The sequence below is a fragment of the Micromesistius poutassou genome (genome assembly GCF_964030765.1).
Source record: "Micromesistius poutassou genome assembly, chromosome: 13".
Lineage (NCBI taxonomy): Eukaryota > Metazoa > Chordata > Actinopteri > Gadiformes > Gadidae > Micromesistius > Micromesistius poutassou.
In genome coordinates, this window is record NC_140283.1 from 788,050 (window position 1) to 810,887 (window position 22,838).

The following is a 22,838-nucleotide window of genomic DNA, read 5'->3' on the forward strand; positions in this document are numbered from 1 at the left end:
GCGTCGGCGGGGGGGGGGGGGCACATAACCACTGGTCTGCTGGGGGGGGGCACATAACCACTGGTCTGCTGGGGGGGGGGCACATAACCACTGGTCTGCTGGGGGGGGGGCACATAACCACTGGTCTGCTGGGGGGGGGGCACATAACCACTGGTCTGCTGGGGGGGGGGCACATAACCACTGGTCTGCTGGGGGGGGGCCACATAACCACTGGTCTGCTGGGGGGGGGCACATAACCACTGGTCTGCTGGGGGGGGGGCACATAACCACTGGTCTGCTGGGGGGGCCGCGTTCTGTGGTGGGAGCAGGCTCTTACTGGTCTGTTACTGTGTCCGTGCTGGTTGTCATTAATGGTCGGTGTGCTTGTTTTCTTGGTATTCATGACGTTAATAAAACATGTTACTATTTGTTTCTTTGTCGTTACTGAGGAGATTAGAAATGAATCAACACAGAAACAAGGCAAAACTATTTTATAAAACAAATCTAGTAATAGAAGCAGTATTTACAGGTCAGAGGGCAGCGTTCAAGTGAGTGTTAACGCAGGCTTCAGAGGCACATGTTGACACATGTTAACGCAGGCTACAGAGGCACATGTTGACACATGTTAACACAGGCTTCAGAGGCACATGTTGACACATGTTAACGCAGGCTTCAGAGGCACATGTTAACAGGTCTTCAGAGGCTCATGTTAACACATGTTAACAGGTCTTCAGAGGCTCATGTTAACATGTTAACAGGTCTTCAGAGGCTCATGTTAACAGGTCTTCAGAGGCTCATGTTAACATGTTAACAGGTCCTCAGAGGCTCATGTTAACAGGTCTTCAGAGGCTCATGTTAACATGTTAACAGGTCTTCAGAGGCTCATGTTAACAGGTCTTCAGAGGCTCATGTTAACATGTTAACAGGTCTTCAGAGGCTCATGTTAACAGGTCTTCAGAGGCTCATGTTAGCATGTTAACAGGTCTTCAGAGGCTCATGTTAACAGGTCTTCAGAGGCTCATGTTAACATGTTAACAGGTCTTCAGAGGCTCATGTTAACATGTTAACAGGTCTTCAGAGGCTCATGTTAACAGGTCTTCAGAGGCTCATGTTAACATGTTAACAGGTCTTCAGAGGCTCATGTTAACAGGTCTTCAGAGGCTCATGTTAACATGTTAACAGGTCTTCAGAGGCTCATGTTAACAGGTCTTCAGAGGCTCATGTTAACATGTTAACAGGTCTTCAGAGGCTCATGTTAACAGGTCTTCAGAGGCTCATGTTAACATGTTAACAGGTCTTCAGAGGCTCATGTTAACAGGTCTTCAGAGGCTCATGTTAACATGTTAACAGGTCTTCAGAGGCTCATGTTAACATGTTAACAGGTCTTCAGAGGCTCATGTTAACAGGTCTTCAGAGGCTCATGTTAACAGGCTATAGGGCTCATATCTGGGAGGACTCCAGCCACAGGGAGGCGCTCCTGATCCGCGGCTGCTGAGAGTCCAGTTTCAGCAGCGCCGTCACAGCGCCCTCGATCCTGGACATCCACACCTTCTGCAGAGCGTACACAAGCAGAAACACAAGCTCTAGTGTGTGGGTGTTCCCCTGGGGCGACTCTTAAGCTACAGCACATTCAGTCTGAGACATTCTCTGAGTCGCCCTCAGGTGAAAGCGACGCATAGTTGAGATGTTGGCGGTGGAGCGGGCGGCGTGAGGCCGGGGCGGACAGCTCACCTTGACGGCTTCACAGGGCGCTGTGAGGATGAACGCCGCGACACACTGCTGGTAGCGGCTCTGGTGCATGAGGATGAAGGAGTGAGGTAGTCCTGACGCTAGGAGCAGAGACAAAAAACAAATAGCATCAAAATGAACCCTATCTGCCGCTCACACTGAAACAGGTTGGACTGGAAGAACGCTAGCTCACACCACCGTGGTCCGCTCATCCACCCTGTTGAGAGACCTCTCCCCCTCGTTGTTTTTACCCAAAGCAAATGAATTAAAGAAGGGTTCCGTAGTGAGACAAAGGAGCTCCTCTCTGCGGTGGTCCCGCCCCCAGCAGCCCACCTGTAGCGTTGAGCTGGTCGATGTTCTTCATGTGCAGCCGGTCCAGAGAGACGGGCTGGTCCACCACGGTGAACGTACAGCCCTCCTTCAGGAGCTGGTCCAGGTCCGGGCTCTGAGCCTGCTCAGGGGCGGCAGACCTCTGGAGACCAGGAGAGTGGCATTAGGGACCAGGAGAGGGGCTTTAGGGACCAGGAGAGGGGCTTTAGGGACCAGGAGAGGGGCATTAGGGACCAGGAGAGGGGCTTTAGGGACCAGGAGAGGGGCTTTAGGGACCAGGAGAGGGGCTTTAGGGACCAGGAGAGGGGCTTTAGGGACCAGGAGAGGGGCATTAGGGACCAGGAGAGGGGCTTTACATTAGGGACCAGGAGAGGGGCTTTACGGACCAGGAGAGGGGCTTTACATTAGAGACCAGGAGAGTGGCATTAGGGACCAGGAGAGGGGCTTTAGGGACCAGGAGAGGGGCTTTAGGGACCAGGAGAGGGGCATTAGGGACCAGGAGAGGGGCTTTAGGGACCAGGAGAGGGGCTTTAGGGACCAGGAGAGGGGCTTTAGGGACCAGGAGAGGGGCATTAGGGACCAGGAGAGGGGCTTTACATTAGGGACCAGGAGAGGGGCTTTACGGACCAGGAGAGGGGCTTTACATTAGAGACCAGGAGAGGGGCTTTAGGGACCAGGAGAGGGGCTTTAGGGACCAGGAGAGGGGCATTAGAGACCAGGAGAGGGGCTTTAGGGACCAGGAGAGGGGCTTTAGGGACCAGGAGAGGGGCTTTAGGGACCAGGAGAGGGGCTTTACATTAGGGACCAGGAGAGGGGCTTTACGGACCAGGAGAGGGGCTTTACATTAGAGACCAGGAGAGGGGCTTTAGGGACCAGGAGAGGGGCTTTAGGGACCAGGAGAGGGGCATTAGAGACCAGGAGAGGGGCTTTAGGGACCAGGAGAGGGGCTTTAGGGACCAGGAGAGGGGCTTTAGGGACCAGGAGAGGGGCTTTACATTAGGGACCAGGAGAGGGGCTTTACATTAGGGACCAGGAGAGGGGCTTTAGGGACCAGGAGAGGGGCTTTAGGGACCAGGAGAGGGGCTTTAGGGACCAGGAGAGGGGCATTAGGGACCAGGAGAGGGGCTTTAGGGACCAGGAGAGGGGCTTTAGGGACCAGGAGAGGGGCTTTACATTAGGGACCAGGAGAGGGGCTTTAGGGACCAGGAGAGGGGCTTTAGGGACCAGGAGAGGGGCTTTAGGGACCATGAGAGGGGCTTTACATTAGAGACCAGGAGAGGGGCTTTAGGGACCAGGAGAGGGGCTTTAGGGACCAGGAGAGGGGCTTTAGGGACCAGGAGAGGGGCTTTAGGGACCAGGAGAGGGGCTTTAGGGACCAGGAGAGGGGCATTAGGGACCAGGAGAGGGGCTTCAGGGACCATGAGAGGGGCTTTACATTAGAGACCAGGAGAGGGGCTTTAGGGACCAGGAGAGGGGCTTTAGGGACCAGGAGAGGGGCTTTAGGGACCAGGAGAGGGGCTTTAGGGACCAGGAGAGGGGCATTAGGGACCAGGAGAGGGGCTTTAGGGACCAGGAGAGGGGCATTAGGGACCAGGAGAGGGGCTTTAGGGACCAGGAGAGGGGCTTTACATTAAGTTAAGTTACCCTTCATTGTCCCTTTTTGGGGGAAATTCTTTCTCTGCTTTTGACCCATCCGGGAGCCGGTGAACACCCGGAGCAGTGGGCAGCCGCAGTGCAGCGCCCGGGGAGCAGGTGGGGGTTTCAGGTGCCTTGCTCAAGGGCACCTCATCCGTGGATGAGGACATAGGAGAGTGCTGCACAACCACTCCCCCGTCCATATTTTTGTCTACCGGTCGGGATTCGAACCGGCCACCCTCCGGTTACCGGTCCAACTCTTTAACCAGTAGGCCACGGATGCCAGGAGACCAGGGACCAGGAGAGGGGCATTAGGGACCAGGAGAGGGGCTTTAGGGACCATGAGAGGGGCTTTAGGGACCAGGAGAGGGGCTTTACATTAGGGACCAGGAGAGGGGCTTTAGGGACCATGAGAGGGGCTTTACATTAGAGACCAGGAGAGGGGCTTTAGGGACCATGAGAGGGGCTTTAGGGACCAGGAGAGGGGCTTTACATTAGGGACCAGGAGAGGGGCTTTAGGGACCAGGAGAGGGGCTTTAGGGACCAGGAGAGGGGCTTTACATTAGGGACCAGGAGAGGGGCTTTAGGGACCATGAGAGGGGCTTTAGGGACCAGGAGAGGGGCTTTAGGGACCAGGAGAGGGGCTTTAGGGACCATGAGAGGGGCTTTACATTAGGGACCAGGAGAGGGGCTTTACATTAGGGACCAGGAGAGGGGCTTTAGAGACCAGGAGAGGGGCTTTAGGGACCAGGAGAGGGGCTTTACATTAGGGACCAGGAGAGGGGCTTTAGGGACCAGGAGAGGGGCTTTAGGGACCAGGAGAGGGGCTTTAGGGACCAGGAGAGGGGCTTTAGGGACCAGGAGAGGGGCTTTACATTAGGGACCAGGAGAGGGGCTTTAGGGACCATGAGAGGGGCTTTAGGGACCAGGAGAGGGGCTTTAGGGACCAGGAGAGGGGCTTTAGGGACCAGGAGAGGGGCATTAGGGACCAGGAGAGGGGCTTTAGGGACCAGGAGAGGGGCTTTACATTAGGGACCAGGAGAGGGGCTTTAGGGACCAGGAGAGGGGCTTTAGGGACCAGGAGAGGGGCTTTACATTAGGGACCAGGAGAGGGGCTTTAGGGACCATGAGAGGGGCTTTAGGGACCAGGAGAGGGGCTTTAGGGACCAGGAGAGGGGCTTTACATTAGGGACCAGGAGAGGGGCTTTAGGGACCATGAGAGGGGCTTTACATTAGGGACCAGGAGAGGGGCTTTAGGGACCAGGAGAGGGGCTTTAGGGACCAGGAGAGGGGCTTTAGGGACCAGGAGAGGGGCTTTAGGGACCAGGAGAGGGGCTTTACATTAGGGACCAGGAGAGGGGCTTTAGGGACCAGGAGAGGGGCTTTAGGGACCAGGAGAGGGGCTTTAGGGACCAGGAGAGGGGCTTTACATTAGGGACCAGGAGAGGGGCTTTAGGGACCAGGAGAGGGGCTTTAGGGACCAGGAGAGGGGCTTTAGGGACCAGGAGAGGGGCTTTACATTAGGGACCAGGAGAGGGGCTTTAGGGACCAGGAGAGGGGCTTTAGGGACCAGGAGAGGGGCTTTAGGGACCAGGAGAGGGGCTTTACATTAGGGACCAGGAGAGGGGCTTTAGGGACCAGGAGAGGGGCTTTAGGGACCAGGAGAGGGGCTTTAGGGACCAGGAGAGGGGCTTTAGGGACCAGGAGAGGGGCTTTAGGGACCAGGAGAGGGGCTTTAGGGACCAGGAGAGGGGCTTATCTACATTAGCCACATTTTAGGACTAGGAATTGTAGAATAATAAAAAAAGTATCATTTTAAGAGATTCAAAATCCGGGCCAGAAAGTCAGAGAGAGACCAGGACTCACAGCTGCTTGTCTCTCACACAGAGCATCTCTCCACTGCTTCCCTTGATGATGTCCAGCCATTACACCTTCCCCACACATTGAAATTGACGTGACCTTATTTGAGTCTTTGTCAACATACCTTTTTGTTTCTCTTTATCTTGGTGATCAAGAGGAACTCATCAAACAGGAACAGATAAACGTCCACCATCTTGGTGTTCTCTGGTCATCAGACGGAATAAAAGATAATGAATGGACAGAACAGTACACATCTCTCTAGTCCTGCAGTCCCAACAAGATGAGTGCAATACGATGACAGTGCAGGTGATACAGCGAGGGCTAGTGTTTCTCATTCTTGTATGCACATATGCTTGACGATCATAGCAAAAACAATCACTGGAATGACTTGAATTCCTTGAGGGGAACTGCACTGACCCGTGGCTATGAGTTTCCCATCATGCAACAGGCTCCGGTGATTGATGAGGTTTTCCAAGGTGACAGTCTTCAGCAGGTGTTTCAAACTCTTGGCCACAAGAAATTCAGAGTCACTTTCAAGTTGTACATTTCAAATCCATCCATCAAATCCACGACTAAAACCTTAATAATCAGTTTTATTATTTAAAGAATGTAATACGGTCTAGTCTCAGACCGGGTTCATGTACCCACCTCGGGTACAAACGCCCGCTTGTCTCTCTCCCACACCGGCAGCCACACCAGAGCGTCCCTCAACTGCTTCACCTGCCGGTAGTTGTCCAACCACTTCACCTGGCCCTCCAGATTGCCTTGAGACCCGGAGAGAGAGCACAGAGCTAAACCTTTGACTTTGTCCAGTAGAGAATAAAGACACTGCATGAATGATCATTTGGGCGTCAAGTATTCATTAGTAGGAAGTAGGGGTGGGAAAAATAATCGTTTCTTCGATGCATCGCGATTCTCTCTAGAACGATTCCGTCTCGATGCAGATAAGTTAATATTCAGAATTTTAATAATTGTATTTTTTATTATTATTATTTTTTTTTTTTACAATTTGTTCGCCCTGCTGCAACATTCTGTTGGCCTGCTGCAGAGTGCTACAGAAAACTCTCCTTCCTGACTTTATCTAATATCTAATATTATTTAAGGTAATTCATCTGTTGATTGTCTTTAATGATCATCACACGATTCACACGAAGTAGGAAGCGATTAGCAAACTCTGAGAAGCAAACTCAGATGTATATATAGATTTTTGAAAATCACGCATGGAAATGTACATAACATTCTTTTTTTGCATCGAGATGAATTGATAATCGTTTTAGAGTCGAATCGTTGACCTCTGAATCAGAATCGAATCGTGAGGCGCCAAGAGATTCCCGCCCCGGGTAGGAAGAAGTTGGTGGCACAATGCTGCTCATCACTCAATCATCGTTCAGGTGCACAAAGATGGGTTTGAATGTATGAACGAATGAATGTTTGAATCTGTGAGAGTTGTCAAGTGAGCGGTGGAGAGGCAGTAGTAGTTCAGTAAGCGGGTGTTGGAGCCTGGCAGCCAGCCTCCAGCGGCGGGTTGATGTAACCATTAACGAGCATTAACCATCCACGCCCACGGGACATTGACCCATGTACCCGTGCCACGCCCGCCACGTCCCGGCAGCCCGTCCTATCTGCCACGCCCTCGGCTACGTGTCCCGAAAGAGCGTCTCATCAAAACTAAATAACAAAGAATCTGAATGTCCTGACATTCAGAGAAGGTGCCGGGCTGGAACCCACGTCCCGCTGTGGGTCCGTCGGCTTCACAGGGACCTCCACTACACGCCTACAGGCTCAGCGGGACAACACAGCGACTGGAACCAGGAGCTCCAGGTATGTCCTGTTCAGGGACAGCAGGACCGACGGAGGACCGCTCTGGTGCTCAGCCTGTAGGCGTGTCAGCCTAGCAGCGCTCAGTGCTCCCATTGGATCAGACGGAGGGAGGCTGCACACGAGGCACAAGGTCTGGACGGTCAGAAGTGCCTCGTTTAGAGGAAACTAAAGACGTCAAACAACCGGTGTATATTGTGTCTGTGTATATTAAAAAGATCTCTAATTCTATATTTGTATCTATTACTTTTTATGGTTCTGAGGATCTTTACTTTCTCAGGTTGCATCAATCCACTGAGCTGTGTTAAAGCAATATTTGGTTGAGGTTTTTTTTACTGTGTATTGTTCAACCCAATAAATCAAATCTTCTGAAGGAATCCAAACCACGCAACAGATTATCATTGAGCCAATAATCAGTCCGACTGTAGCAGTGGTTGTGTGGATCGTAGTGAGGGCTACACCTTCTGACCCGCTATGGACACAATGGAAGGGACATTGATCACATGTCTCCTGGTTGACAATCTTTAGTTAAGGGCATTGAATCTGACAGCACTGACCACTCCCCCGACACACACACACACACACACACACACACACACACACACACACACACACACACACACACACACACACACACACACACACACACACACACACACACACACACACACACACACACACACACACACACACACACACACACACCAGTGTGCACCAGAGACCATCACTAGGACCAAACCAACTCTACTAACCAACAGACCACAGGGACACAAGGGATAAAAAAGCTTTGATGTTTCTGAAGAGTAGATCAAGAGAAGCCCTTTGGCTGCTGACAGTAGACCAGTGTGTGTGATACCAGTGGACCAGTGTGTGTGATACCAGTGGACCAGTGTGTGTGATACCAGTAGACCAGTGTGTGTGATACCAGTAGACCAGTGTGTGTGATACCAGTGGACCAGTGTGTGTGATACCAGTGGACCAGTGTGTGTGATACCAGTGGACCAGTGTGTGTGATACCAGTAGACCAGTGTGTGTGATACCAGTAGACCAGTGTGTGTGATACCAGTAGACCAGTGTGTGTGATACCAGTGGACCAGTGTGTGTGATACCAGTAGACCAGTGTGTGTGATACCAGTAGACCAGTGTGTGTGATACCAGTAGACCAGTGTGTGTGATACCAGTAGACCAGTGTGTGTGATACCAGTAGACCAGTGTGTGTGATACCAGGGTGGTGCAGTGGTGACGGGGGGCTGACAGTAGTGTGTGTGATACCAGGGTGGTGCAGTGGTGACGGGGGGCTGACAGTAGTGTGTGTGATACCAGGGTGGTGCAGTGGTGACGGGGGGCTGACAGTAGTGTGTGTGATACCAGGGTGGTGCAGTGGTGACGGGGGGCTGACAGTAGTGTGTGTGATACCAGGGTGGTGCAGTGGTGACGGGGGGCTGACAGTAGTGTGTGTGATACCAGGGTGGTGCAGTGGTGACGGGGGGCTGACAGTAGTGTGTGTGATACCAGGGTGGTGCAGTGGTGACGGGGGGCTGACAGTAGTGTGTGTGATACCAGGGTGGTGCAGTGGTGACGGGGGGCTGACAGTAGTGTGTGTGATACCAGGGTGGTGCAGTGGTGACGGGGGGCTGACAGTAGTGTGTGTGATACCAGGGTGGTGCAGTGGTGACGGGGGGCTCACATATGGAGGTGTCCACCTGCTCGGCCACGGCCAGCAGCGCGGCGGCCTGGCCCCCGCCGCTCCTCTTGGCCATGTTGCGCAGCAGCAGGGGGTAGCGGGTCAGACGCTGCATGGGCGCCACCAGGAGGTCTCTGAGCTGCAGCCGACGGCACTGCTCCTTACTCTCACACCACTGGACACACACACACACACACACACACACACACTGTTACACACTGCTCCTTACTCTCACACCACTGGACACACACACACACACACACACTGTTACACACTGCTCCTTCCTCTCACACCACTGGACACACACACACACACACACACACACACACACACACACACACACACACACACTGTTACACACTGCTCCTTACTCTCACACCACTGGACACACACACACACACACACACACACACACACACACACACACACACACACTGTTACACACTGCTCCTTACTCTCACACCACTGGACACACACACACACACACACACACACACACACTGTTACACACTGCTCCTTACTCTCACACCACTGGACACACACACACACACACACACACACACACCCTGTTATACACTGCTAGAGACACACACACACACACACACACACCCTGTTACACACTGCTAGAGACACACACACACACACACCCTGTTACACACTCCTAGAGACACACACACACACACACCCTGTTACACACTGCTAGAGACACACACACACACACACACACACCCTGTTACACACTGCTAGAGACACACACACACACACACACACACACACACACCCTGTTACACACTGCTAGAGACACACACACACACACACACACACACACACACACACACACCCTGTTACACACTGCTAGAGACCAGAGATGGAAATTCACTTTTTTGCCCACCAGCCACTGTGGCAGGTGGATTTAAAGATCTACCAGCCACTCAACTTTTTTACCCTTTTTGACACTTTTTATATGCAATATATATATATATATATATATATATATATATATATATATATATGCGTTAATATTAAACAATATAATAGTAAGAATAGCTAAGAAAAGTGTTTTTCATACACATCATTTTTTCCATCAGAAGTGATTTCTACTGTAAGTAGGTGCTACCAAGGAACTGAGTTGCAAATGTTACACTCTGAGTGCATGATAAACAATACACAGGTATCTGCCATGTTAAGTCATGTTTATTTCAAAACATTTTAGAATTTAATCTAGTGAATTGCAGCAGGAGAAGAGAGTGGTTGTTGCCGTTTGCGTGACTCCCGGAGCTCTATATCTAAATAATATAATATAATATAATCAAATATTATATAATATATAGGTATCTATATTATATAATATATAATATCACGGCCAAAAGCTGTGTGCGCCTCCAGATGATATAATGAATTCAAGACTGCGTTGGGTTCTCGGACGTCTCTGGTACTTCCACAACAAGTAAAGACTCGTAGTGGGGGTTATCCCACCATGGTGGAGAAGGAATTGGGGGGAAAGGAACTTTGGCTTTGACTCTCTGAAGTCCAGATTGAAACCGCAACTTCAAATTGATGTGGAAGGACCAGAGATGACGGAGAACCCAACGCAGTCTTTAAGATAGACTCCAGGCGACCCACCAGAGCTCCCGGAGTGTTCTAGAATATCTTATAGAACACGGCCAAAAGCTGTGTGCGCCTCCGGAGGATATTATGAATAAACAACAGCGTCTCTGGCACTACATTGCTTCTTTAGTGCTCTTTAAGTTAAAAGAAGAAAAGAAAAAGAAAGCGCTCATCTAGCCTACCAGTCACGCGGTAACGTCAAAATCCATATCGTAGTGCAAATTCACACCGGTGTACTCTCTATACCATTATATATACTGTATATACTGTACAGTACACCCCTAGATATACAAATACCACCGGACCTATGCCCGCCACAGTGGCGGGCATAGTGACACAATTTACCCGCCAGCATACAAATCTACCCGCATATGGCGTGTGGGAGGGTTTAAATTTCCATCCCTTCTAGAGACACACACACACACACACACACACACAGACCCTGTTACACACTGCTAGAGACACACACACCGTTACACACCACTAGAGACACACACCATTACACACCACTAGAGACACACACCGTTACACACCACTAGAGACACACACACACCGTTACACACCACTAGAGACACACACACACACCGTTACACACCACTAGAGACACACACACACACCGTTACACACCACTAGAGACACACACCACTAGAGACACACACACACACCGTTACACACCACTAGAGACACACACCGTTACACACCACACCACTAGAGACACACACCGTTACACACCACTAGAGACACACACCGTTACACACCACTAGAGACACACACACACCGTTACACACCACTAGAGACACACACACACACCGTTACACACCACTAGAGACACACACCGTTACACACCACTAGAGACACACACACACACCGTTACACACCACTAGAGACACACACCGTTACACACCACACCACTAGAGACACACACCGTTACACACCACTAGAGACACACACCGTTACACACCACTAGAGACACACACACACACACACCGTTACACACCACTAGAGACACACACCGTTACACACCACACCACTAGAGACACACACCGTTACACACCACTAGAGACACACACCGTTACACACCACTAGAGACACACACACACACACACCGTTACACACCACTAGAGACACACACCGTTACACACCACTAGAGACACACACACACGCCGTTACACACCACTAGAGACACACACCGTTACACACCACTAGAGACACACACACACACCGTTACACACCACTAGAGACACACACCGTTACACACCACTAGAGACACACACACACACCGTTACACACCACTAGAGACACACACACACACACCATTACACACCACTAGAGACACACACACACACACCACTAGAGACACACACACACCGTTACACACCATTGGGGAGGAGACACACACAATACAAATGTATGTGTGTTTAAATGAGCGGAACCCACATGAACGAAAAGGGGAAATGGGTGCTTGGTGACCACGGCCGGGCGTTCCTCCCCTACACTTTGTGTCAGTGTATATTAAGGCCCCAACCACACGGACCAAAACTATCTTTTCTCCTCCGTTTTCCTTGGCAGCGTTTCAGGAATTTCTTCGTAAAGACGGACTCACTGCAAAAACACATGTAGCTGTAGAAACGCTGTAGTACATATTCCAGGCCTCTATGTGGCGCTGCTTCTCCACCACACCAAGAAGAAGACGAGGCGGAGCGTGCGTATCAAACAGTGGAGGAGGAGGAAGCAGCTGTTAAACCTTTTTAACCTACAGTTAGTCATTCAATTCACCAAGGGGCTGTATGTAAAGCTACAGAGAGAATACAAATCAAATCAAACTAAACTAATTAGACGGAATCTAACATCGCCCACCTGGTGGGGGGGCGATGAAAAACCGAAAACGCCGGGTCCATCTGGACCGTCGGCCCAACGCACGACTTCTGCCTTTTTACACTAAAACCGTTTCTGTGTGGACGGGACGGGCCAAAGAAGATCTCTAATTATAAATTTGTATCTATTACTTTTTATGGTTCTGAGGATCTTTACTTTCTCAGGTTGCATCAATCCACTGAGCTGTGTTAAAGCAATATTTGGTTGAGGTTTTTTTTACTGTGTATTGTTCAACCCAATAAATCAAATCTTCTGAAGGAATCCAAACCACGCAACAGATTATCATTGAGCCAATAATCAGTCCGACTGTAGCAGTGGTTGTGTGGATCGTAGTGAGGCCTACCGTGGGGCTGCACGCACCCGTTTCCCCGTTTCATGTTGGTTCCTCTCATTTGAAACACACGCACACACACACACACACACACACACACACACACACACACACACACACACACACACACACACACACACACACACACACACACACACACACACACACACACACACACACACGTACTTCCTCGTTAGAATCAGGGGGAGGGAGGAGAGTAAGTGTGTTAGGAGCCAGCAGTCAGGGATGGTGGATGGAGGGGGGGTTGAAGGTGTAGACACAGTAAACTGATTGTCAGGACGACAAACTAGAAAGAAGAAAAAGCGGGAACAATAGGGGTGCAGTCCTCCGCACAACGGCACCGAGGACGGCCGCATTCCAATGTGTGGCGAGCCCTGGAGACTAACAGGTCTGTTTAGGCGCCGTCACCGCGCTGTTTGTTCTACCCCTCTCTCACGCAACCTATCTCTCTTTCTCACGCAAGTCCCACATTCTCTTCATCCGTTTTACCGGCCGGTATTAAATGATCATCTGGCCAAGCGCTTTATTTTGTAACCCTGGATTCTTTTCCTGCCAACCCTTTGCCCTGTAGTGCCACCTGGTCTGATGACTGCAGCGCCCCCTGACAGACAGACACACGGCCAGGCTGTACCTTCAGATAACAGACTGACAGACACACGGCCAGGCTGTACCTTCAGATAACAGACTGACAGACACACGGCCAGGCTGTACCTTCAGATAACAGACTGACAGACACACGGCCAGGCTGTACCTTCAGATAACAGACTGACAGACACACGGCCAGGCTGTACCTTCAGATAACAGCCAAAGTCCTCCCTGGTCTTCAGGCAGTCCAGGTACAGCAGTGCAGCCGAGTAGTTGAGGCAGTACTTCTGCAGACAGTGGCATACTCTCTCCTGGAAGGCCTGCACACACACACACACACACACACACACACACACACACACACACACACACACACACACACACACACACACACACACACACACACACACACACACACACACACACACACACACACACACACACACAGTTTACTGTGCCCTCTGAGCCATCGGGGTAATGGCATGTCATCGGACTGCGTCCTGTGATGAGTGTGATGAGTCATGGTGTGTAACTGGTTGTTTAACGGCGTCTCTGTGAATATGTGTTAGCACCATGGCCGATGACTGACAGATAATGGATGATTACACTGTGCTGGACATGTGTTAACGCTCCAGGGCTCGTCTCTGTCTTCAGCTCCCTGCAGTCCCTCCATTACTTTATGTTCACCTTAAAACAACAACGACCATCACCTGAGGCCTTGACCATCAAATCAGGTGTGTGTGGTGTGTGTGTGTCTGTCAGGGTGTAGTTGTGTGTGTGTGTGTGTGTGTGTGTGTCTGTCAGGGTGTAGTTGCGTGGTGTGCGTCTGTCAGGGTGTAGTTGCGTGGTGTTTGTGTGTTTCAGGGTGTGGTTGTGCGGTGTGTGTCTGTCAGGGTGTGGTTGCGCGGTGTGCGTCTGTCAGGGTGTGGTTGCGCGGTGTGTGTCTGTCAGGGTGTAATTGCGTGGTGTGTGTTGGCATGTCACCTGACACCCACCTGACTCAGTAGCTCGGGCAGACAGGCCCCGCCCCCTTGCGGGGCCCCGCCCCCCTCCAGAGGGAGTCCCCAGGTGTCCTTGATGACGCGCAGGAGGTTCTTGAGGAAGCCAAAGCTCACCTGCAAACAGGCCGACCATCAGCGCTGACCGCAGAGTAACCATGGTAACACCAGGAACGTCAAGCATTCATCTGCTCAACCCCAGGATTTGATTTGCTTTATTCAGTATTTCAAGTGCTCCTTCTTCTGGATCACTGAGGCAGTATCTCCACAGCTCGGATCAGGTGCTCAACTCTCAACTCCTATTCCCTTTAAACTCTTTCTTTAATAGTTTGTCTCCTCTCTTTACTTTGGGGAAACCAAAATGAACCAACAGACTATTGTGATGGAGAAACTGTATGTTGTTTAGTTTTAATAAAGTTCCTCTTTGTTTTCTTCAGCTGGTTCCCCAGGTGAACCTGTTCCCTGGGATGGCCCCTCATCTAAAAACTCCTGCATGTCAACATCTCCCTCACATGACGTATGAACGAATGCACTGCGATGAGGGGGTGAAACGGCTAAAGGACAATCCCCGTATTCAGCACTTTGAGGCCCTTTCTGGGTTGTCTGGGATGAAATAGAGCGGTCGACACCGAAAAAGAGTTTCACATTTCTGAAAACAAACGTTTAGGGTTGTTTAAGGACAGGTTTGTGAATGCCCGTAGCCATTCTGAAGCAGGCAGGGCGATTCTAAATGAACCAAATACCAGAGACAGGACCAGTAGTCAACATGTCGGTGTCAACCACTCTATTTCATCCTAGACGAACCAGAAAGGGGCTCAATGTGGTAAACACCGGGATTGTCCTTTAAGTCATTAGAATGTTCTACACGTATGGACGTATCGGTGTAAATAATGAAGGCGTGTGCACATGTGCACTGTGTGTGTGTGTGTGTGTGTGTGTGTGTGTGTACGTGCGTATGTGGTGCGCGCGCATGCGTGTGTGCGTGCCTCTGTCTGTGTGTGTGTGTGTGTGTGTGCGTGTGCGTGTGCGTGTGTGGATCGGGACTCACCAGACACAGCTCGTTGATGTTGGCAAACAGCCTCCAGGGGTCCAGATCCCCCAGACAGTCTCTGGCCTGCAGGGCCTCCAGTGTGGCCAGGAACACCTGACAACACAGGACCAGAACCGGTGACCTGTGAACCTGTGACAGTCACTACTACAGCAGAGGAACACCTGACAACACAGGACCAGAACCGGTGACCTGTGAACCTGTGACAGTCACTACTACAGCAGAGGAACACCTGACAACACAGGACCAGAACCGGTGACCTGTGAACCTGTGACAGCCACTACTACAGCAGAGGAACACCTGACAACACAGGACCAGAACCGGTGACCTGTGAACCTGTGACAGCCACTACTACAGCAGAGGAACACCTGACAACACAGGACCAGAACCGGTGACCTGTGAACCTGTGACAGCCACTACTACAGCAGAGGAACACCTGACAACACAGGACCAGAACCGGTGACCTGTGAACCTGTGACAGTCACTACTACAGCAGAGGAACACCTGACAACACAGGACCAGAACCGGTGACCTGTGAACCTGTGACAGCCACTACTACAGCAGAGGAACACCTGACAACACAGGACCAGAACCGGTGACCTGTGAACCTGTGACAGTCACTACTACAGCAGAGGAACACCTGACAACACAGGACCAGAACCGGTGACCTGTGAACCTGTGACAGCCACTACTACAGCAGAGGAACACCTGACAACACAGGACCAGAACCGGTGACCTGTGAACCTGTGACAGTCACTACTACAGCAGAGGAACACCTGACAACACAGGACCAGAACCGGTGACCTGTGAACCTGTGACAGTCACTACTACAGCAGAGGAACACCTGACAACACAGGACCAGAACCGGTGACCTGTGAACCTGTGACAGTCACTACTACAGCAGAGGAACACCTGACAACACAGGACCAGAACCGGTGACCTGTGAACCTGTGACAGTCACTACTACAGCAGAGGAACACCTGACAACACAGGACCAGAACCGGTGACCTGTGAACCTGTGACAGCCACTACTACAGCAGAGGAACACCTGACAACACAGGACCAGAACCGGTGACCTGTGAACCTGTGACAGCCACTACTACAGCAGAGGAACACCTGACAACACAGGACCAGAACCGGTGACCTGTGAACCTGTGACAGTCACTACTACAGCAGAGGCCCCTGGGCTGCAGAACACGGCCAGGCTTCTGGGCGGAGACATTTCTCTTTATTTTCCCCAACAATTCAAAAGGCAGACTGGGCAGCACAAAGCATCTGGTGTTTGGTTGCATTCGGGGCTGTGTGGCCACTTTGTTTCATGGGCACACACACACACACACACACACACACACACACACACACACACACACACACACACACACACACACACACACACACACACACACACACACACACACACACACACACACACACACACACACAGATAAGAGCTCCGAACCTCCTTTAGGACCATGAGCTGGTCCAGGAAGTAGACGGCCTCGCTGGTGAAGAGTTCCCAGAGAGCCTCCAGGCTCCGGTCGCCCCGGGGGTCCGGGGGAGACTGGGGAGACTGGTCCTGCAGGAATTCCGCGAGGCACCAGCTCTGCAGACCCACACACACGACAGACATGGCGGGCGTGTACGCTTAGACCCTTAAGGTTACCAAGGTGACTAGAGCTAGGTAGGTAACTAAGGTAGGTGGCTTTCACTCTACCAGTGTTTCACTTCCTTAGCTTCAAATGTATTACGTCCAAACGGTACCAATGTAACCCATTACTCATGTGTATTATCAGAGCCCTGCAGATCACCTCCTAGCCTAACCCATCTGGTGTTCACGTCTCACCTTGTATTTCTGAAACTCTGTGTTCCTCCAGTCTTGGATGTGTGCTGAGGACAGGTGGTTCTCTATGTTAGAGGCCGTGCTGACGGAGGCCTTCCCTTTGGTCTGCAGGGCGAGCACAGGACTGTCACAGGACATCAGCGACTGTCACAGCCTTCACAGTGTGCGTTTGATAAAGAAATGTTTTCCTCTTTCAATCGCTGTTCCCGCCATCAAACAGGCAGCTTGGAAGAACACTAATTGACAACATGAGGGCCAGCAGAGAGGAAAAGAGGACAATTACTGTGCTTTGGTAAATGGGTCAGGGAACAATGTGCCCCCAAACAGAGGACTCTGCAAACACCCGCGTTGGAGTCTAGCAGCTGCTGATCATCAACGAGCTCTTACCGTGCTGCGCCGTACGAACGGCCACTTGGACTTCTTCGTGTCTGCCAAATAAAGAAACAACATACAGAAGAAATAAAGTTAATAATACCAAGAAGTACAGACGAAGGCCAAGTCCGCCAGGGAACACATTGAACGACTTCAAAGAAACCTGAGCACCACTTCATGAACCAAAGCCCATGGAGGTGAAGCCAATGTGCTCATATGTTGTTAGAACATCTAAATGAAGCATTTTTGGTAATTATTTTAAGTTTCATAGGGAAATTCCTGGAAGTAAACATTACATTTACATTTGTTCATACAAAACACAGGAAGGAGAATGTTTCATGTTTTAAAGGGCCGTATGAGACACGTGATTGGCTGCTGAGTTACCAGAGAGGGCGGAGCCGTTCAGCCTGTCTGCAGAGCCGTTGGACACGAAGAGGTCACCGGGGGACACGTCCAGACCGGGGATGCTGACCACCACCGAGCTCCGCCTCCGCTCCTGCAGCCTGGGGACCACGGCAGGGTTAGGGTGTGTGTGTGTGTGTGTGTGTGTGTGTGTGTGTGTGTGTGTGTGTGTGTGTGTGTGTGTGTGTGTGTGTGTGTGTGTGTGTCCGTGTTTGTGTCAATCACATGAGCTCATTATCATGCTGCTGCCTGATGTTATCTCATCAACAGCTTGTTTGGTAAGTAAACACAAGGATGGTGTAGGTTCTGCGTCTGGAGAACATCAATAGAACATTAAGGGACTCCTTTAACACTAAGGGCTAATACCATTAAGGGACTCCTTTAACACTAAGGGCTAATACCATTAAGGGACTCCTTTAACAATAAGGGCTAATACCATTAAGGGACTCCTTTAACACTAAGGGCTAATACCATTAAGGGACTCCTTTAACACTAAGGGCTAATACCATTAAGGGACTCCTTTAACACTAAGGGCTAATACCATTAAGGGACTCCTTTAACACTAAGGGCTAATACCATTAAGGGACTCCTTTAACACTAAGGGCTAATACCATTAAGGGACTCCTTTAACACTAAGGGCTAATACCATTAAGGGACTCCTTTAACACTAAGGGCTAATACCATTAAGGGACTCCTTTAACACTAAGGGCTAATACCATTAAGGGACTCCTTTGCAACACAACGGCTGAGAATGTTCAGGTGTCATGGCTGGAATAGCTGACATAGCGTGCTGAGCCATGGCTCATGCTGACACATGTCAGGAGATATTCAAGGTGTGTTTGGCTGTGATGACAGAACGCCGTGTCTGATTGGATGAGACACGTCAGGCTATCTAGTTCTAATCACTCTGTTATTGTAATAATATGACAGAACATCTGATACATGATCTATGGTGTTCAGCCTCCATACATGGTGGGTTTAGACTGTGGCTTCAGGTAGAAGGCCCTGGTCCACCAGGAGGGAGATGGACCAGGTCTCTGGTCTGGGACCAGCAGTCCCTCTGAGGGACACACTCCAGGAGGGAGACGGACCAGGTCTCTGGTCTGGGACCAGCAGTCTCTCAGTGTGTGTATATATGTTGCTTTGTTCCCTCACAACATGAGAAATAATGATGGTCATAACCTGTCCCCAGCAATAGCCTCACAGGTGGCCCAGGGCCAGGGTGGAGCTAGGGGACAATAGCTGCCCAGTTATACAGTATTTAGGGGGGGGGGCACTGGCCCTAATGAGTCTGTCTTGTCCATCCATAACCATGGGATTTTCATAACTGATCCGTGCTTATGCACCAGTAATTAACAAAGAAGCCAATACAATGAATACACAATGGGGGGCTTGAGATGAGAGGTCCCCCCCCCACCCCACACACACACACACACACACACACACACACACTACAAACTATCAATCTTTGGGACCTGCACTAAAATTCCAGTATTAAAATTTGCATGTTTGGTTACATTTTGTCAAGTGTTGCGACACAAAGCGTAGGAGCACAGCGAGACGGTTGTTGGAGAGGGCCATAGTCTAGCTCATAGCTTTATCAGCTGCACTCAAACTTTACAGCTCCACTCCTGATATGCAAATTGGTTTTCTGGTAATGTGGAAGTGTGCACAGACATGGCACACATCAAAAACAACCCTGCTTACCCACCTAGTGCGGTAGTGCTCCTGTTCCTGTAAAACAAAGAAAACAAGGTTAGTCATTGAATGAAGGACTTTGAGCATGATTGTACTCGATGAACTGGATGCACAATAAAAGTAGATGGTAGAAGTAGCCAAATGGTAAATCGACTGCATTTATATAGCAGTCAGGGTGAGGCGTCTCGCTCAGGGACACCTCCACACTCAGCTAGGAGGAGCCGGGGATCCAACCAGCAACCTTGCGGTTACCAGCCACTCTACCTCCTGAGCAACATGCCGCCCACAAAGCAGGAGGCTGCAGCTCTATGAGCTAGAGCTGGACCTATGAGACCTGGACCTCAGCTCTATGAGACCTGGACCTCAGCTCTATGAGACCTGGACCTCAGCTCTATGAGACCTGGTCCTCAGCTCTATGAGACCTGGACCTCAGCTCTATGAGACCTGGACCTCAGCTCTATGAGACCTGGTCCTCAGCTCTATGAGACCTGGACCTCAGCTCTATGAGACCTGGTCCTCAGCTCTATGAGACCTGGACCTCAGCTCTATGAGACCTGGTCCTCAGCTCTATGAGACCTGGTCCTCAGCTCTATGAGACCTGGTCCTCAGCTCTATGAGACCTGGACCTCAGCTCTATGAGACCTGGTCCTCAGTCCCCCCCCCAACAACACCTCCAGTCCCTGCTCTGGAACGTCGGATCACAGCGTGAGGGGGCCCGGGAGATCTGAAGGGGTCTCAGGAGGACTCAATGGGAATGTGATCCATGGAGGGCCCCGGGCCCCCTTTGTCTTCCTCCATCGCTCACTGACCCCTCCACTGTGAGGTGGCTGCTGGTCACTGGGGGCCCCTGGGAGGAGACTTCCCATGGGGGGGGGGGGGGGGGGGGGGGGGGGCTCAGAGCTGTCAGTCCACGGAACTGCTGATTCATCTGCTGTCAGAACGCACATTGTACACACTCACACTCACACATAGAGCACGCACAGACACTCACACACACACACACACACACACACACACACACACACACACACACACACACACACACACACACACACACACACACACAGGCTGGACTACGGAGGAGTTCACTTCTCTTCCCCTCCAATAAAGATCCTGATTCACGGACCAGCGGTCTGATTCTCCTCTCATCTGGACAAACCAGGCCTTGTAGGACCAACAGCGCAGGAGTTACACACACAAAGAGAGCGTAAATGTTATACATTCTGCAGTTCAACCTGGCGTTTGGCCACATCCATCAGTCAGTACATCAGTCATCAGCCTCACCTGTCCTTCACAAAAGGGGAACTCAAAGTTGGTTGAATGTTGGCCTGGAGACCCCTCTCTGGGGCCGGAGGTCCAGCCTGGAGACCCCTCTCTGGGGCCAGAGGTCCAGCCTGGAGACCCCTCTCTGGGGCCGGAGGTCCAGCCTGGAGACCCCTCTCTGGGGCCGGAGGTCCGGCCTGGAGACCCCTCTCTGGGGCCGGAGGTCCAGCCTGGAGACCCCTCTCTGGGGCCAGAGGTCCAGCCTGGAGACCCCTCTCTGGGGCCAGAGGTCCAGCCTGGAGACCCCTCTCTGGGGCCGGAGGTCCAGCCTGGAGACCCCTCTCTGGGGCCGGAGGTCCAGCCTGGAGACCCCTCTCTGGGGCCGGAGGTCCTGTCCTCAAAGGTCTTGGATCTCTGGGAGCGGGTCCTCTGTCTGCCAGTGGAGGAGGTCCAGGCCCCGGCGCCCTCACAGAGGGGGCTGGGGGCCAGAGGGGACAGGGTGTGTCTGAGCCCAGGAGACACGGGGCCGGCCGGGGGCTGGGGGCCCCTCTGGGCCGCGCCGGGCTCCTCCTGCGTGCTCTCCATCCGGACCGGGTCCCGGAGCTCGGTCTGGGACCGCCGGCTGCTGCGCATCCTCCTCAGGGTGGGGGAGGTGGAGATCCGACCCAGGGCCTGCCGGTCGAACTGGAACAGGGCCCCCCCGAGGCCCTCGGCCTCCATCAGCCTGGAGGGGGCCCGCTCCGGGTCCGTGGCGACGGCATGGCCGGTCTGGGCCTCCGCCTCCGAGGTGGGCACGGGCTCCGTCTGCGTCTGGGCGTCAGCGACCGCCGCACTGGGCGGCTCCGTTTCCCGCCACTCGATGTCACTCCAGTCCAGGTTGTGTTCCACGGGGCGGTCGCGGTCGGAGAGGACGGCTGGGCTCAGGGCGGACATGTTGACCCCAGAGTCATCCTACGGTGGGCAGGACTGGAGGGAAGGCTCTGGGTCAGACGCTAATCCCCACAGCATTCCTCTGTGTCAGCGCCACCTGGCCTCTCTGGGGGAACATTCATCGATAGCATGTCTCAAGGGGTGGAGGAGTCGAATGTGTGTTTTTCTCACAGGTCTTAATCGGGGTTTGATCAGGTTTAGCCCACCTCGGGAATTACAGCAATAGCTGTAGCATGTAGCAATAGTATGGCTTATTTTACATTGAAACGTCGTCTGTGTGGATGAGGTGTGCAACCCAGACGCTGTATTGTAATCACAGTACGTCTGAATGTAGTCGATTTCTTAGTGACTCTGTGGTGGGAACTTTGCACCATGCCAATCTTTACTGCATAAACTATTAAAGGATAAAGAGTCTTATAACAATTAGTCTAATTTATTTGAGTAATAAACATACAATAACATACAATAATCAGAGTTCTCAGATGGGAGTTCGCCCTGCGTCTCTCTATTAGCTTCCCAGGAGAAGTCCACTGCATTGGCCAAAGCAAGGGCTTCTTATACAGGATGGGAGGACAGCTCCGCTCCCCAATAAATCCATCGTATTGGTTAATCAGATGGTATAAACAACTCCTCATGATGTGTGATGGACCAATCCATATTGTTTCCTTTCATCATCTAAGCCTTGTCTCCTATTCCTTGCACTGCCACCCTACCTGTTCCCACTGTTCCCTATCTGTAACCTTTGACCCCGGGGTAAAGCGGTCACAAGGGGGCAGGGATCCCCTGATGCGTTCTGCTACATTGATTTGATCAGTTGTAATGTGGGGAGACGT

At 51.7% G+C, this 22,838-nt stretch overlaps 1 protein-coding gene across 1 annotated transcript; it reads right to left on the reverse strand.

Annotated features, from left to right (window-relative positions):
• Positions 1-1,381: 1,381 nt before the first annotated feature.
• plekhg7 (pleckstrin homology domain containing, family G (with RhoGef domain) member 7) lies at positions 1,382-22,083 on the reverse strand (the record flags this gene model as incomplete). The annotated part of the gene is given in 18 exon segments (XM_084477793.1): positions 1,382-1,530; positions 1,711-1,808; positions 2,041-2,179; positions 5,657-5,736; positions 5,950-6,037; positions 6,181-6,296; positions 9,038-9,209; positions 13,661-13,774; positions 14,450-14,569; positions 15,501-15,596; positions 16,960-17,103; positions 17,344-17,445; positions 17,728-17,768; positions 18,097-18,215; positions 19,826-19,848; positions 21,097-21,239; positions 21,438-22,026; positions 22,030-22,083. Coding segments are annotated over 18 exon segments (2,349 nt in total). The 3' UTR covers positions 1,382-1,419.
• Positions 22,084-22,838: the final 755 nt, after the last annotated feature.